The sequence below is a fragment of the Pocillopora damicornis genome, chromosome 2 (assembly GCF_964200805.1).
Source record: "Pocillopora damicornis chromosome 2, jaPocDami1.2, whole genome shotgun sequence".
Lineage (NCBI taxonomy): Eukaryota > Metazoa > Cnidaria > Anthozoa > Scleractinia > Pocilloporidae > Pocillopora > Pocillopora damicornis.
In genome coordinates, this window is record NC_142671.1 from 21,414,347 (window position 1) to 21,429,213 (window position 14,867).

The 14,867-nt window shown below is 37.8% G+C and overlaps 2 protein-coding genes across 3 annotated transcripts; one reads left to right on the forward strand and one right to left on the reverse strand.

Moving 5' to 3' along the window:
* Positions 1–2,088: 2,088 nt before the first annotated feature.
* Positions 2,089–8,840, forward strand: LOC113683988 (matrilin-1). The gene is made up of 9 exons (XM_089197321.1): positions 2,089–2,287; positions 2,881–2,952; positions 3,377–3,446; positions 3,941–4,051; positions 4,459–4,497; positions 5,369–5,491; positions 6,639–6,808; positions 7,433–7,820; positions 8,477–8,840. The coding sequence occupies exons 1-9, from the start codon at positions 2,270–2,272 to the stop codon at positions 8,581–8,583; spliced, it is 1,098 nt and encodes a 365-aa protein (XP_089053447.1). The 5' UTR covers positions 2,089–2,269; the 3' UTR covers positions 8,584–8,840.
* Positions 8,841–9,672: 832 nt separating this feature from the next.
* On the reverse strand, positions 9,673–13,154 carry LOC113683985 (galactosylgalactosylxylosylprotein 3-beta-glucuronosyltransferase 3). 2 transcript variants are annotated; one of them, XM_027201267.2, is made up of 4 exons: positions 12,939–13,154; positions 11,502–12,034; positions 10,758–11,048; positions 9,673–9,841 (listed from the first exon to the last, which is right to left on the reverse strand). In XM_027201267.2, exons 1-4 carry the CDS (start codon positions 13,036–13,038, stop codon positions 9,743–9,745), a joined length of 1,023 nt encoding a protein of 340 aa, XP_027057068.2. In that variant the 5' UTR covers positions 13,039–13,154; the 3' UTR covers positions 9,673–9,742. The 2 variants fall into 2 exon arrangements, with proteins under 2 accessions (XP_027057068.2, XP_027057069.2); XM_027201268.2 differs by having other exon boundaries at positions 12,908–13,134.
* Positions 13,155–14,867: the final 1,713 nt, after the last annotated feature.

Sequence of the window (14,867 nt, forward strand, 5' to 3'; positions counted from 1 at the left end):
AGGAAGATTTTGACATTCATATCCCTACCATTTGTAAATATGATTCTTGCGCGATGACAAGTGGGTCTAGAGTGATCATGATTTTTGTTAATTGGGGTAAAACAGATAAGAGAATCAGTGGAAGCCGAAGGTTAACCGTATATTTTGAGATAACTCAAGAATTAAAAACTTTTTACACTGGGGAATAACCCTCATTACACAAAACAGGATTTTAATACATATCAATAATAATACGAATTATTATTGCAATTGAAAGAATTTAATGTTTCGCCCTTAATCCTAACACCTAAGCTGAAGAAAAATTAAAAATTCTTTCTTGTCATGAAGGATAACAGTACTTCAACTTTACCATGGCAAAGAAGAAGAAAAACTGAAATCTCACTTACTAGCTTTATTAAACTAAGTAAACAGGTGTAAAAAGCTTGAGGCACGACAATTTAGTTTCGTTAGGAATGATAAGAACATCACGAAATACAACTCCAATCTCATTAAGGCAGCGGACACGAGAAAATCAGCGATTTATCCGTGAATCTAAGTGAGAATTAACATCAATCGAAATGTCGACAGTTTATCTAATTACACTTCGGAAAACCTCTCAAATTGAGTTATTTCCTTTCATTATACTAACAATCTTTCTAATAATTGCAACAGAAGTGTCATTTTATTTCCTTTTAAGTTAATTGCAACTTTAGAAAATTCACGTATATCATAACAATTGGTCAGTTCTTTCCAGGTGGGAACTTTTCTCGCGGTTCTGTTGATAAAATCTCAGGCGAGAGAGAAAGTGGCTGTGCGTAACTTTCATAAGACAAAACTGCGCAATAATGAACTTTTGATTAAGATTGTAGAGCTAATCTTGAAATCATACATGAACATGATTATGAAGTTAAAATTCAGTTGTGAAATAGTGAGAAAATTAAAGTTCTAGACAATATTCCTTTAAGCAGTCTTTGTTAAATATCGAATCATAAAGCTAATCTCGATTTCAAAGTTTGGGAAATATTTGTTCCCCATGTCGGGATTAGGAATACAAATATTTCTCAAAAGGATGAACGACTACAGTGATTGAAATTGCTAATTATCGTAAGAGATATATTTTAACACAGTGTAAATAACTTCAAGAACATCTTTCTCTTCAAGGTTTTCATTTCATAACTGATCGTGAAATGCATTTTCTGTTTTACTACGCAATCTGAGCACCTGAAGCAATTTTTCATAGACGTAAAACTCGACATCGGTGACAGAAAAGTCGTGCTATGATGGCTTTTCGCTTCGCCCACAAATTGGCGGAAAAAATATACTGCGTCACGACGAGAACAGAGAAATCCATTAACCACAAACTGTATCTAGCCTTGGTTAACTTTCGATCGCGAAGCTAATCCAGACGGTTTACTTTTTAAAAGCTTATTTCCTGAAAATTTTCTTCGTTCAAAGTACGATCAATACAAGACTTGATGTAAACACTGAAAGCTTATCTAACTGTTTAAGGACACTTAGTTAAGCTCCTAACTCGAATTAAAGATGAAGGTCTCCGTAAGGTCGTAAGTAGCAATGGAAACCTCCTTGGCAAAGTTCTAAAACGAAGATAAGTACTGATCGTTGAGTCGAATCTTCCCGGATACGGAATTTTTGAAAAGAACGTTTGTCGGCGACATTGACACTTGAGTAGAAAGTTGTCATCAGGGCTGAAAAAAAGTTGTTTGACAATCGAGCGTTATAAGCATGGTTCCTGAAAAATGTTTGCCGGATTAGTATTGCTTGGCTGTGAGCTTGAGTGACTAGATTCAGCTGTTAATGGTCTTTTTCGATCTGTTACTTATGTCGGGTTTTTGCACTAACCAAAAAGAACAACCGAATCACGTAGAATTAAATTATGATTTGTCGCATTGAGAGAGCTGATAATTTTAGTTCTCTCAGTTAAGTACGTAGTAAACCTACAAATGGATAAAGGGGTAAGTTTCTAAAGAAACTGTGGTGGTGCGTCGGTGGGGGAGTGTAGCAGGTAATTTAGTGTTAACAACTGAGTTGAAAACGTAAATTAGCCAACGTAAAGGGTCAAAAAGCTGACGTTTTGAGCGTTAGCCCTTCGTCAGACCGGTTGACCTTTCGCTCTGACGAGGGGCTGACGTTCGAAACGTCAGCTTTTTTACCCTTTACGGTGGCTAATTTACGTTTTCAACTCAGTTTTTAACACTAAATTACCTGCTACAAATGGATACTTCGCTAAAATGGGTCCTTTTCAACACAGTAAGCGGTCAGATAACAAGTGATGCACTGTGGAAGTAAGGTGAAGTATTTCTAGTGGCAATTTGATTGTATTTTTTAATTCCGAAGAGCGGTCATAAATATTCACATACAAACTCTTATAATTTCGCCATGACTCTTATTTCGCAAGATGATCATCTCACAGCTGGAGCTCGGGCCGCCTGTGATATGACAAATAAAACAAAAAGTTGAAGAGCACATAGCCCCTCTGTGCCCCCCCCCCCCCCCCCCGGTCTTTTGAAGTTTTCTCGGAGTTATCAAGTTCAGTTACACAGAGATCGCTTTAACGTTTAACTCTCCAGAGTGACTAGAATTTCTCCTTACAGTATCACCCTTGAATCACAGATTAAGGTCACATGAATAAAGGAAATGATCACCAACTAAAGGAGCTCTTGACTGTTAAACAAGTTCTCCTTATCAGCATCTTAGGAAATGTATTGAGAACAGTATGGAGAAAATGCATACTGATGTTAGGGTGAAAAGGGTAAAAAGGAAACACCCGTGACGATTTGTACCAACACCTGTGACTTGCTGCCAATCTTTGAATACACCACACGTAAAACCATTCCCCCTTCAACTGATAATTATTTATCATTTCTCCCGCAAAATTGTAAGGTGTTTCAGGCAAACATTGAGGAGTCACGGCTCCGTTGTTCTCTGGATGAAACAGCAAACGATCCAAAACTGGTAAGTAAGCAGATTTTTTGCACTATTGTCAGCTTAAAACCAGAGTGAGTACAACAAGTAATGTTGTAATGTAATTAATTCAAAATGACATTGTACACCAAACTGAAAACAAACACTGTTATCATAATTATTACATTATAACTTATGTTAAATAATAACAAAAGAAAATCAACAAACATGTATATGTTTATAATATAATCGATTATGGGTGCATTAAGGCAATCAACTAGTCGTAGACTCCTAGTTTCATTGTGATCCCCGAACGCAATCTGTAAACCTGTCTCATCTAGCTTTCTAGATATGAATAAAGTCGAAAACATTTTGTTTCATTGATTCTGTGTGTGAAGAACGTGGAAATTTGTTGAATGTCTGTGTTATAATCACAATTTATCTAACGAAATAAACAATTTCGATTTTGTTACAGATTGTCAAAATGAAGATTTCCATCTTCTATGGTTGCCTCTTATTATCAGTTCTAGCAGTCTTCACTAAAGGTAAGAACTGAGAAGGTATTTAAAAAAATGATAAAAACAAACAAACCTAATGCTACCCATCGGATAAAAACTACCCACATGCTAGGAAAAAAACGCACTGTGTCAAGTACAATATTGCTTTCTCAATTCAACAAAACAGGAGGGTCTCAATAGGGTTAACCGCTGAACATAAAAGGCCCAAGACTTGAGCCGTTGGGCGTAAAAATTGACAAATTGCAACAGTAAGTCGTAAAAAAAGTTCAACGTGGACATTTTTCTATTGATCATAAAGGAAGGAAGTTAACCGTTAGCTGTAAAATGGCCAAAATTTTAACCGTTAGCCGTTAAAAATTACAATCCAATTGAGACTCTCAAACAGCGACATCCACGATAATCCTGGAACTTGCGTAAGGTGTTTTGCAATATGTAAAACATTCAGGAATACGATCTAGCAAAGCGACCGAATTGTTTGTAATGTTATGTTTATTCTTGTGATAATATCTTGTTTTTCTCAGACGCCTCTTCAAGTAACTGGAACATCGCTGACTCAAACGCGGCGAGAAAAAGTAGCTCTATACTCAACGAGAATTTTAGGTCAACCATACATCACAGCCTGGAGGATGCACGTAAGTTTAGATAAAAAATTAACAGGTTGAAATAACGGATGTTCACAGTCCGAGACACGACCATAATCCTTTACGTCCTAACATCAGTATGCACATTCTCCATACTTTTCTCTTCCTTTTTTTCTCTCTTTGTCAGTTGACATCTAAGAGCTTCTTCGGTTGGTTCATTTCCTCCATTCTTGTGACCTTGAAGTTTGATTCAGGGGTGATATTGTACGGAGAAATTAGATTCTAGTTTTAGGGTTAAATGTATAAAAACACCCGGATATCAATTAAGATACAATTTTAAAATAGTACGGTAGGTCGCTCCTGCGATGGATGATCAAAGTTCTCCTTACCTGTAAAATACTTTTAAGAATTGTTTGTTAATGTGTAACTCTATTCCAACACTCTACTATTTTACAAAGGTACAGAAGCTGGAAGGGCAAGACAAGAAGTGTCACAGAGTACGTTTTTTCCCAACAAATAATTCAACGAAAAGAATATCCTTTCACGAAAAATAGCTTTCTTGAACTTGAGCTTGTTGTGAATAGTTACGCGAACATTACTTTCTTGAAGCATAATATTTTGAAGTCACCTCCTTAAATAAGTAATGTGGAAACAGAAATATGTCATATTAGTTCTTCAAAAATGGTGAATCGAACCTCATCGCTTCTGACCACTATTGGTACGCTAGGCCGAAGGGCTAAAGTAAACTCTTGGTGAGACAAGTCATAAAGCTTTGTTTCGATTAAGTGTCGTAAAACAAAAACCGCACTAGCTATCTCGTAGACTTGGCCAATCAAAAGTTAGCTTAACTTCGCGAGGAACTGATGAGAAATTAGCTCATAGCAAAAGCTTTTAAACGATCACCAGCACAGTAAAACTTTAAGGATCATCTCCCGGTTGGTTTGAGTTTTCCATCTGGTTGGTTAAGAACAAAGAGCGAGTTTTGAGACCAATAAGGTTAGGAGAAGCAAAACAATGCATTTCTAGATTACATTTGAGACTGAAAGAAGCCATTCATTTAAACCAATCTTATTACAGATGTAATCAATCTAAAATTACTCTTAATTGGTTTGATATGGAATTCCTCGCTCCCACACGGATTTCACCCGAATGAAATTTAATTTTGCACAAATGTTCACTCTGTTTAGAAAAAGTATTAGTGACAGTTTTAACGGAAATAATATTTATTAAGTATCCGAGAACCTGCGACTTCAATAATATGGCACAATCCTTTCACAATGGATTACACTAAATTCTTAGCCTATTCTTTTCTTTGCTTATCTATCCATTCCCTTTCTATCTAAGGATTTTTTTTTTTTTTTTTGTTAGATGACACCTGTCGGGATGACAAAGCTTACGAGGCTTTTTGCAAAGACTACAGAGATAATGACTTCTGTACCAAGTACCCGTACGGAATGGATAAGCATTGTGCTCTCACCTGTGGATTTTGTAGTAAGTCATTCAGTGAAGAAACAAATAACTGTGAACAACAAGCACTTGAGGGGTCATGTCAGAGACAGTGGAATGCGTTCACGGGTTTTAACACTTGCTTTTTTCAAATTTGGTTCAAATTTGAATTGAGAAGACAAAAAGGCTTTCAAGTGACCTACTTAAATCATATTATTTAAAATTAGAATATTATTTTAAGCTTTCTGACGAGCTGCCTGTATTCTTGTGTTGGCTTTTGGTGCCAACCAAACGATAAATAGAGAATAATGCATGGGCGCGCGTAGATATGGAATTTCCCTTCGAGTGTTTAACTCAATAGCTCAGGAGTGACCGCAGCGAACGACGGAGTAAGATATTGAGTTAAATACGAGAAGAGAAATTTCATATCTACAAGCAACCACGTATTATTTCTCATATCTACAAGCAACCGTGTATCATCTTTCTCTATGTATTATTTTGTTTATCATATGAACGCAATAGCCTATTACTGACAAGAAAAGTCGACTCTGTTAATGAATGAAAATAAAAGGATCAACAATCCAGAATACAAATCGTAAAGTACGTTGGCGCACTCAAGATGAAAACATGCGTTGAATCACTACGAAAACAAACAATGGGCCTAATTTTCAATGAACAAAATTCTCAGTTACTGAATTGGTCCTTACCGACAGAAGAAATCATTCAGGTAAACGGCCAAAATTGGCCTGTGGCAAATCTTTCAGTGGTCGATTTTCGTCCTCAGTCGCGAGAAATTCCATTACCAAAGCCACTAAATACGTAACTTTTGGTTTTTCATTTCGTATTTTGATTTTCTTCCCTTTCTAGGAAAGTTTGAACTTCACTGTCTGTAAGCGTCAATAAGGATATTTCAGTTTTATAGCAGCCATAATTAATCCGAAAATATTCCGACAAACGACCATGGATTGAGAATGGTGAAGGCTTTGCCGTTCATTCATCAACCTGACCGAGTGGCGGAAAGGCGTGTGACATGTCAGTATCTGATTGGCGATATCAAACACACGTGAACAAAATATCGTATTTTTTCACGTGTTGTTACGGCTTTTCTCAGGGCTGGAAATCCTTGTATAACACTGTAGTTTGTATAATAAAAAAAATTATTGATACTTATCATTTTTTTGTCGTTGCATAGAATGTAAAACCAAGATAGACATTGGATTCCTAGTGGACAGTTCAGGAAGCATCGAAAAATACGGCAAAGGAAACTTCAAAAAGTGTTTGGATTTTATCAAAAATGCTGTGAACGGTTCATTTATCTCAGAGACCTTTACACACGTGGGAATGGTCTTGTTTTCTTCAAAGGTTTGTTGTACTGGCAAGTCCTTGTGTAAGTAGATTACATTTATCTTTAATAAAAGGTACAGTTTAGGCAGTTTCTGATTTTTTGTATGACAGTTGCCCACCAGTGAACCTAAGGTCATAGAGCAATGATGAACAAACACTACTACTCCCCCATCCCCTTTTTTCATGACAAGAGAGGATGACGTTGGGACTTATGATGATGATGATGATGATGATGACGACCACAATCACGACGATGAGATGACGACGAAAACGAGGATGATAACGATTATAACGAAAACGATGACGATAAGTAAGAATGACGATGACGATGATAACAACAATAACAATGACAATAAAGATGACGATAACGATGATAATGATCACGATGGCAATAACGATGATCACGATGACGACAAGTATGGTAACGATGACGGCAATGAAGATGACGATTAAGATAACGATGATGACCATGACACTTAGGACGATGGCGACACCAGTATGACAATATCGATAACGACGATGGCAATAACGATAATGAAGATGTCCATCATAACTATTGCGATAATAGTGCTGTTTTTTAATTCTCCTTGAGGTTTTGCTAGGCAATTGAATTGATATTTTTCTCTATTTCGTGCTTTTCAGATCAAAACTATCTTCACGTTAAAGCAATACTTTGATGCGGAACAAATGATAAAGGATATTGAAAAAGCACCTTACCTGAAAGGCGGTACCTTGACGGCAAAAGCATTATCTTTCGTTAAGCGTAAACTATTCGACGAAACAGGCCGTCCAGAGGTTCCAAAAGTTCTTATAGTTATGACTGATGGAAAATCAACTGACAATATAACACTACCAGCCCAAAAACTGCACGAGGCAAACATCACCGTATTTGCTATTGGAATTGGACGAAACTACGACATGGGGCAGCTCAAAGAGATTGCATCTAAGCCGGACACCAAGTATGCACTCACCGCAGACTTCAATCGGCTCAACGAGTTGTACACCAGCATCAGAGATGATGCGTGCCGAGGCGAGTGTAGAAAAGAGTGTAGTTAAAAGAAGTAAAAAGGAAAAGGTTTTAATGGGTGAAGACGATGGCGTCAACTACAACGAATTTTAAGTTAGAGGAGAAATGATAGAATTAAGTTTGCATTTCCAGTTTGTTTAATGCCGATGCAATTTACCCAGTAATTCAGAATCCTTTTCGAGACTCATTTCCACGCGGTTCGGAATCACGTGGTCATTCAATTGACACACTTACAAAAATCATGATTCAATTGGCACTGTTGATAAATTCCTTCTGGATTGATGGGTCCATTTTCACAATGTCTTATTGAGAAGTAAAGCTTAGGTGTTGGGAAATTCAACAATCTAAAAGTACAAGAGAAATAATCTCGCAAGTGGGAAAGCGAGTAGCCTTAAGCTTAGTGGTCAACGTACCAACAGGGGGTGGAGTGATTTATGCGGGTGCCAGCGATAGATCTGAGAGTACTAAGATTCCAAAGATTGCCCTCCATGCTAAAATAATCTCTCTCCTCTCAACTTCGAAGGGAAAATGGAGAAAATTTACCGAAACACCCTTCATGTCGCTTCCGGCAGTAACTAAAATGGGATGTTGCTAATGCCAGAGCCATTTAGGGCAGTTTTCGGTTAAAAGTAATCACCTTTCCGAACTTTCTTCTCCAGTGAATTCAACCCTTTCCGACCAAGACAGGCCATTTCACAGTCCAGGTCATACTGTTGACGACACAGCATATTCGCCGCATGGCAGTCACAGCATACTCCTCTCATAGTTGTTCTGAAGACCAAGTCAGAGGTAGAACAACATTTCCATGAGCACATTCATAGATGAGGAAGCTCGCAAATAAGGGTTCACAGAGGAGTAATCAGTCGTGTGCTACGCTAATCAAATTGATATTAAAATCTCCATAAAAATCATGCAAGCTAAGCCGAGGAAACTAAAATTTGATAGTATACTCATCTTTCCAGCGAAAGTTATAAAACAGACGCTTGAAATGAAAAAAATAAAACAAAAACAGCATTCACAGCACCTCAGTACGACTTTTTTTTTTAGGAATTAAAATTCTTTCTCTCCTGTGTTCGACCTTCCTGTCACTTTCTTTGAAAGTAAATTTTGAGGAGAATTCAAATATAGAGCACTCCATGGAGTTTGCCGAAGGTTCGTCAAACTAGCGCTTTCGGTTGCTTTCAAATCTGAGTGGATATTCGTACATTGATGCCCCATCTCTTCATCTTCTTTAGACTTCGACTTCACATCCATCACTAATAAACTCGTGCGCCCTTCCTCTACAGACAGCTTCTTCTAACGTATCCTACTCACACCAAGCTCCGACAAATCCAAAAGTTTTACCCTTCGCCTTTCTGGAGTGAACTGGGCAGACTTACGTTTGCACCCACGGCGAAAGTATTGCTATTTGCCGTAAAAAGGCCGAGTTAATAAAGAAGGTAAAGTGCGCATGACTAGTGTATAGCCTTAAACCAAAGTCTAGCCCTTCTACAAGTCGATTTCAAGATGACTGATGCGCGTATTCGTATTAATAACTGAAAGCACAGTTCAGCAACACCGAATTAATGTATAATCCATGAAAAGGAACGAAAATGCTTGGCAAGGAAGAAAGAGAGCAACTGTAACTACTCCCGAAAAGTGCAGCTATTATTGTCAAAAACTCACCGTTGAAACGTACACCCAAACAAGATCATATTCCTTCTTCTCCACAAATACTGAGTGAAATATATTTGTTAATCAGTATTCGTCCTCCAAAATAACCTTCTTTTAATTTCAAATATTTATCTTGCCATTTTAGTTTAAAATTTAGATTAGAGCTCGTTAAATTCATAGTGCTAAGAGAACAAAGATATGGTCCAATTGTTCCACAAGCAGTTTAATAAAACTTTGATAGAAAAACAGCATAGTTAGCAGATAACCAATGTTTAGACTTCCATGGATGGATCAGACTCACGTCCCATTCTTTTCAATTTATCTTCTTGTTTCATTTTCGGCTCAGCTGTTTGCGTGTGCCACACCAGTATCTGTTAACAAGAAAAAACGGTATTGAACAAATAATCCTCTGCAAGTGATTGCACATAAAGCATTTCCTAAGGGCCAAAGAAATCAATTAAAACTTGACATGTGTGCACGTGTAAGGACTAAAAGAGGAGAGGATCTGTCACAAACGCATTAAGCTAACTCCCTTTAACGTTCCTTTTCAAACAAACAAATAAAGGTAGAGTTATACCGAAAGGAAAACGTTTACAAATTTTGTAGTTGTGATCAACGTGTCAAAGAGCAAGATCATTCAATTGAGATCCTTTTCAGCTTTGTCCAGTGTCAGTCACCCACATTCTTCTACGGAATCTCAACCACATTCCGCTTGTTTTAATAGCTGCTAATTTTGAACTCTTAGTTGTTCAAGAGAGTTGCGTTACCAAAAGCCAAAAGGAAGGTGGTGCTTGTGAGGGATGAGGGTAGGAGTAGTAATGGGAGGGATTAAAAAAGGGAAGCAAGAGGTGGAATGGTAACTTAGTGCAAGTGAGAAAGAGGGAAAGAAGGTAGCCTGAGTGGTCCACATACCAACAAGGGGTTGGGTGATTGATGTGTGTGCCAGCTTGGAGTCTGGGTGCTAATTCATATATTGCCCTTCATGCTCATAAAATAAAATAATCTACCTCCTCCCCCCCTCCACCTTTGAACACTGGCAATTCAGGCTAGGAATCAGGGATAGTGGGAGTGACATTTATGGTCTTGTGCAAGCAGAGGAAAATTGCTCACATACATCTGAACCAATCAATGTCCAGTCCATCAAAAAAAATTGACATTCATTTGTAAAAGATCAATGCAGTTGATACACATCCATGAAAAATTATATGTTGTCTAACTTGATGATAATTTACACCTGCACACTGTACCAGTTCTGAAGCTTTATCTAAGCCAACAAAGTTGGTGTACCTGTTTACAATCATTAGCCAATGGCTCAAAATCTTCCCTTGCTGCCAATCTGCCAACAACAGAAGACTCCAAATAGCCCCTCTTGGCCATCGGGTCCATTTCCACTTCAGGATTATCCATAATCAGTTTGACATTTATAGCAAACCCTGCCATGTCGACAGGCATTGGGCGTCCTGGCTCCCACATTGTGTAAAATCTGACAACAGATCCATCTTTGCAAATTGGTCCTTCCCACTTTAAACCACCCACTAAGCCTACAGGCCAAACTGATATTTTCTTTGTGTATCGCATCTAGAAGCAGTTAAAAAATTTAAAACAGAACTGTCAAACCACATTCAATGGTCACTAAAAATCTCACTAAAAAAGAGTACACTAAAAATTAAAATTTGTGAAAGTATATAAATTCATTATAATAAAAGTCACAATTCTTGAAATGCTCTTTAGTTTCTTTTAAAAGGAATTACAAGTTACCGGTAGAATGAAAGAAAGATATAGTTTGGATCTCTACAGGTAACTAATTCTATATTCAAGTTGATCTACTTAACTAGGGGTCCTCTGACTTGCAGTGACTAATCTACCTGCAGAGATCTCCAATTAGTCATGATTCAGCTTCTAATGACCCTACTTACAACTTGCACATTTGTGGCAGCACCACCAAAGAAAGGGGTGATACCATTTACATATATACAAACTAAACACCCAAGAGTTCACGATTGACTATATTTAATTTGAGATGTACCTTACCTGTTCAAATATTCTCAAATCGTAAGTGTTATCATCATCTCCAAAATATACAACACCTTTCATATCATCCTTTAAATTTTGTCTTATCCATCTAAGGCCCAAATTCCTCTGTTCTACACCTCTGGCTTTTAACCACCTTGGGTCTCCTTCTTTAGTTATGAGCTGCTTTGGAGTTCTGACTGCAAAATGTGTGTAACTAACACCACAGGATTCCAAGAAATGTGAAACAAGATCTGTTTTCTTGTCAGAATCTTCTACTACTATCCAGTGAAGTTTAGGGACATGTAACAGTGTTTGCGACAGTCTTGTTAGGTCAGCCTTTTGTGTATGTCTTTTATAGGTAGGAGTGATAAAATAAATAGTTGGCATTTCATCAAAGCCTTCTTCAAACAGACCGTTGACTTTTCTTATCCCTAGGATCTTAAGTTTCTTAATGATCTCTTCTTCTCTCTCTTGTAATGAGAGCTCTCTCTTTTCCAGTTTTTTAAGCATTTGGCTTATCCTTACCACATCATCCCTTGACCTACCAGAGTCTAGAAGAAACATTGTTAAAAAAAAAACAACAACAGTTAGAAAAATAAATAAACTAAAATGTACCAATCATGAGCAGTATTGATTGGTTCAAAATTAAACCTAACAAAGTGACTGGTTTGATGACTAGGGGATGGGTGATCAAACAGACTTTTGTCCCTCAAATCAAAAACCCTAGGCTTCTCTGGTTGCCTTAGACTAAGACCCTGAGCTACAGGAACAAATTCTGGCCCTAGTTGTTCCAAGGGTGGACAACACTGTTTGCTAGATAAATCACTATTTGGTGGATTGCCATGAGCTTGGAGAAATTTGAAAGAATTGTGAGACATCAGCAGCTATCACAAAGGATTACAAGATTTTGAGATCTGATGAATATTCTGCAACCCAGAATGTTTCAAGTGACCATTCACTACCCCCAGAATCAACATGTTAGATGTTCAAAGACTTTTCTGAGGAACATAACTAAGGGAGAGTAGGAGGAAGACACACTGGCCTATTGTTTTGAAACAGGACTTTCCATTTTAGGTCTACGATTGAGCCCTGACTGGGTCATTGTACCATGTCCTTGGGTAGCCCACCTTACTCTCACAGTTCGTCTCTCCATCAAGGAGTATGTCAAGCAAGTACCAAATAAGACTTAACCCTTTAACCCCTTAGGGGTGACTAGCATCTAATTTCTCCTTACAATATCATCCCTGTATCACGCATTAAGGTCATGATAAAGAAAATTATCAACAGCCAAAGGAGCCCTTGATTGTTAAACAAATTCTCCTAGTCAGCACCTGCAGAAATGTATAGTAAATAGTATGGAGAATATGCAAACTGATATCTGGGTTAAAAGGGTTAAAAAAAGGCTGGGCCGACGGCCTACTTACCAACAGAGGCTCTTAATAACAGATCACGTACCTTGAAGGCATTGATTTGTAAACCATAAAAATCCAAGAAGGGAAAGTACGAAGCTCAGTATCAAAATATTTTTAGGACTCATTAATCCTTTCCTAATCATATTTAAACGTGAAAATCCTTAACGATTCAACATCATCGTTAAAGTAACAAGTCGTCGGCCATATTGATTACATCCCTTTCTCTTGATTTCCGCCAGGCATCCACCAAACAGACAAAACCAACGAGAAAGCTTGATAACTAATCATCCCCAGGTTCCACTCGTCCGCTCTCCGCCATATTGCACGGTTGATCGAACCTCGACAAATTTTGAGAGAAGCTTTACCTTCTTTTCTATCATGGTTTGGCCTGTGATATTAGCCGCAGCAAGAACGTATGCTCCTTACGTTGTTTTACCAGTTGCGGTGGTCGTCGGCTCTGTTGGTTATTATGTGGAAAATCGAGTGAGGACGAGCGAAAAATGGTCCAAGGAAAAACCAAGCACCATGGAGGAACGAACTTTAAGGCAGATTGATTCTCTGGATGATCCAACAAAGGTTCAGAGTTTGAAATACAGGGAAGGAATACCGCAAACTATCTTTGAAAGAAATCAAGGTTATAAGACTGGATTTACGGGTCGACGGATAGAACTTGGAGAAAAATCATCCGAGACCAACGTTCAATCATGACATCCATTATGAAATATTGCACACTTTGAAAACTGTTTAAGACAATGACAGCTTTTAAGAACACAATACTGGAGATTGTATGGTCTTAACTCATTCTAAGTTAGGTCCAGGATCTTGTGATAAGTTTATGAGTACAATTCTGTTCTAACTCGGTAAGGAATGTGATTTCCATGTTTGTTATTTTTCTTACTGGTGGTACCCCATATAATCCACTTCGTCTCGGGCGTCTTTATTACGTAACTCTACCTTACGTTATCAATACATACTCCAGCCAGTAGGTGCTGGAAGAGGACAGACTTAAAGGCTTAGGGGTGTTATGCTGATGTATAGCCAAACACTAGTCTTAAGAAAGCTACATGTATAGGGAAGAATTACTCTGCAGATCATGAGAGTTCCAGAGTTAACACAGAAATGACTACAGAAAACTTTTGGAGAGAATAATGGACCTGAAATGCTATGTTTGTATGTTACAAGACTGGCTTTGCTAGCTACTGTACTAATGGCCTTTTCAATTAGCAAACCTAACAATATTGTTCAGTAGCTTATCTGCAAATGCGTGAAATTTAGTAGCAGAGCAGGAAGCCTGGTCTGTCTGACTGTCTTAGATGGGTAACTTTTTCAATCAGACAATAGTAATCAGTCAGATGCAATAGTATAATAAATATTATTTTGTGTCAGTTACTTGTGTGAAATTTGGACCGTCCGAATGTCTTGGACAAGTAACTTTTCCTATCAGACAAAAGTAATTAATCAGATGCAATAGTATAATACACATAATTCTGTGTCAGTTACTTGTGTTTGATTTCATATTGTGTGCACCATTTAGTTGCAAGGGAATCCTGCCTCTTACCTAGAGGTTGTTTTGTGAGGTTTTCTGGAGAGGTAAAACAAGCACCTCACTTGTCTAAAGGGACATCTGAGTTCAGAAGAAAGTCTGTTGCCCTTTATACCCAATTAATAAAAAGAAGTTGAACAAACTTTGTCCAAGATAATAGCTATTGTGGTGCTTGTACATGTAACTGCCATAGATAATGAGTCAAGCTAGAAGACAAGTGAGTGTGTTGTTGGGTGTTTTCTTACGGTGCTATTAAATTTAATAATTTGCTGTGGTCAGCTCCACAGACTTGTACAAGTTATATTAACATGCTTGGCCCGTTCTGCCATTTTGGATTTGCAGAACAATGTAAGCCTTAACAGGGAAAGCAAGCAATTCAATAACGTGGCACTGTTTCCTACAAATGATTGCTTGCATACTCCTGACTAT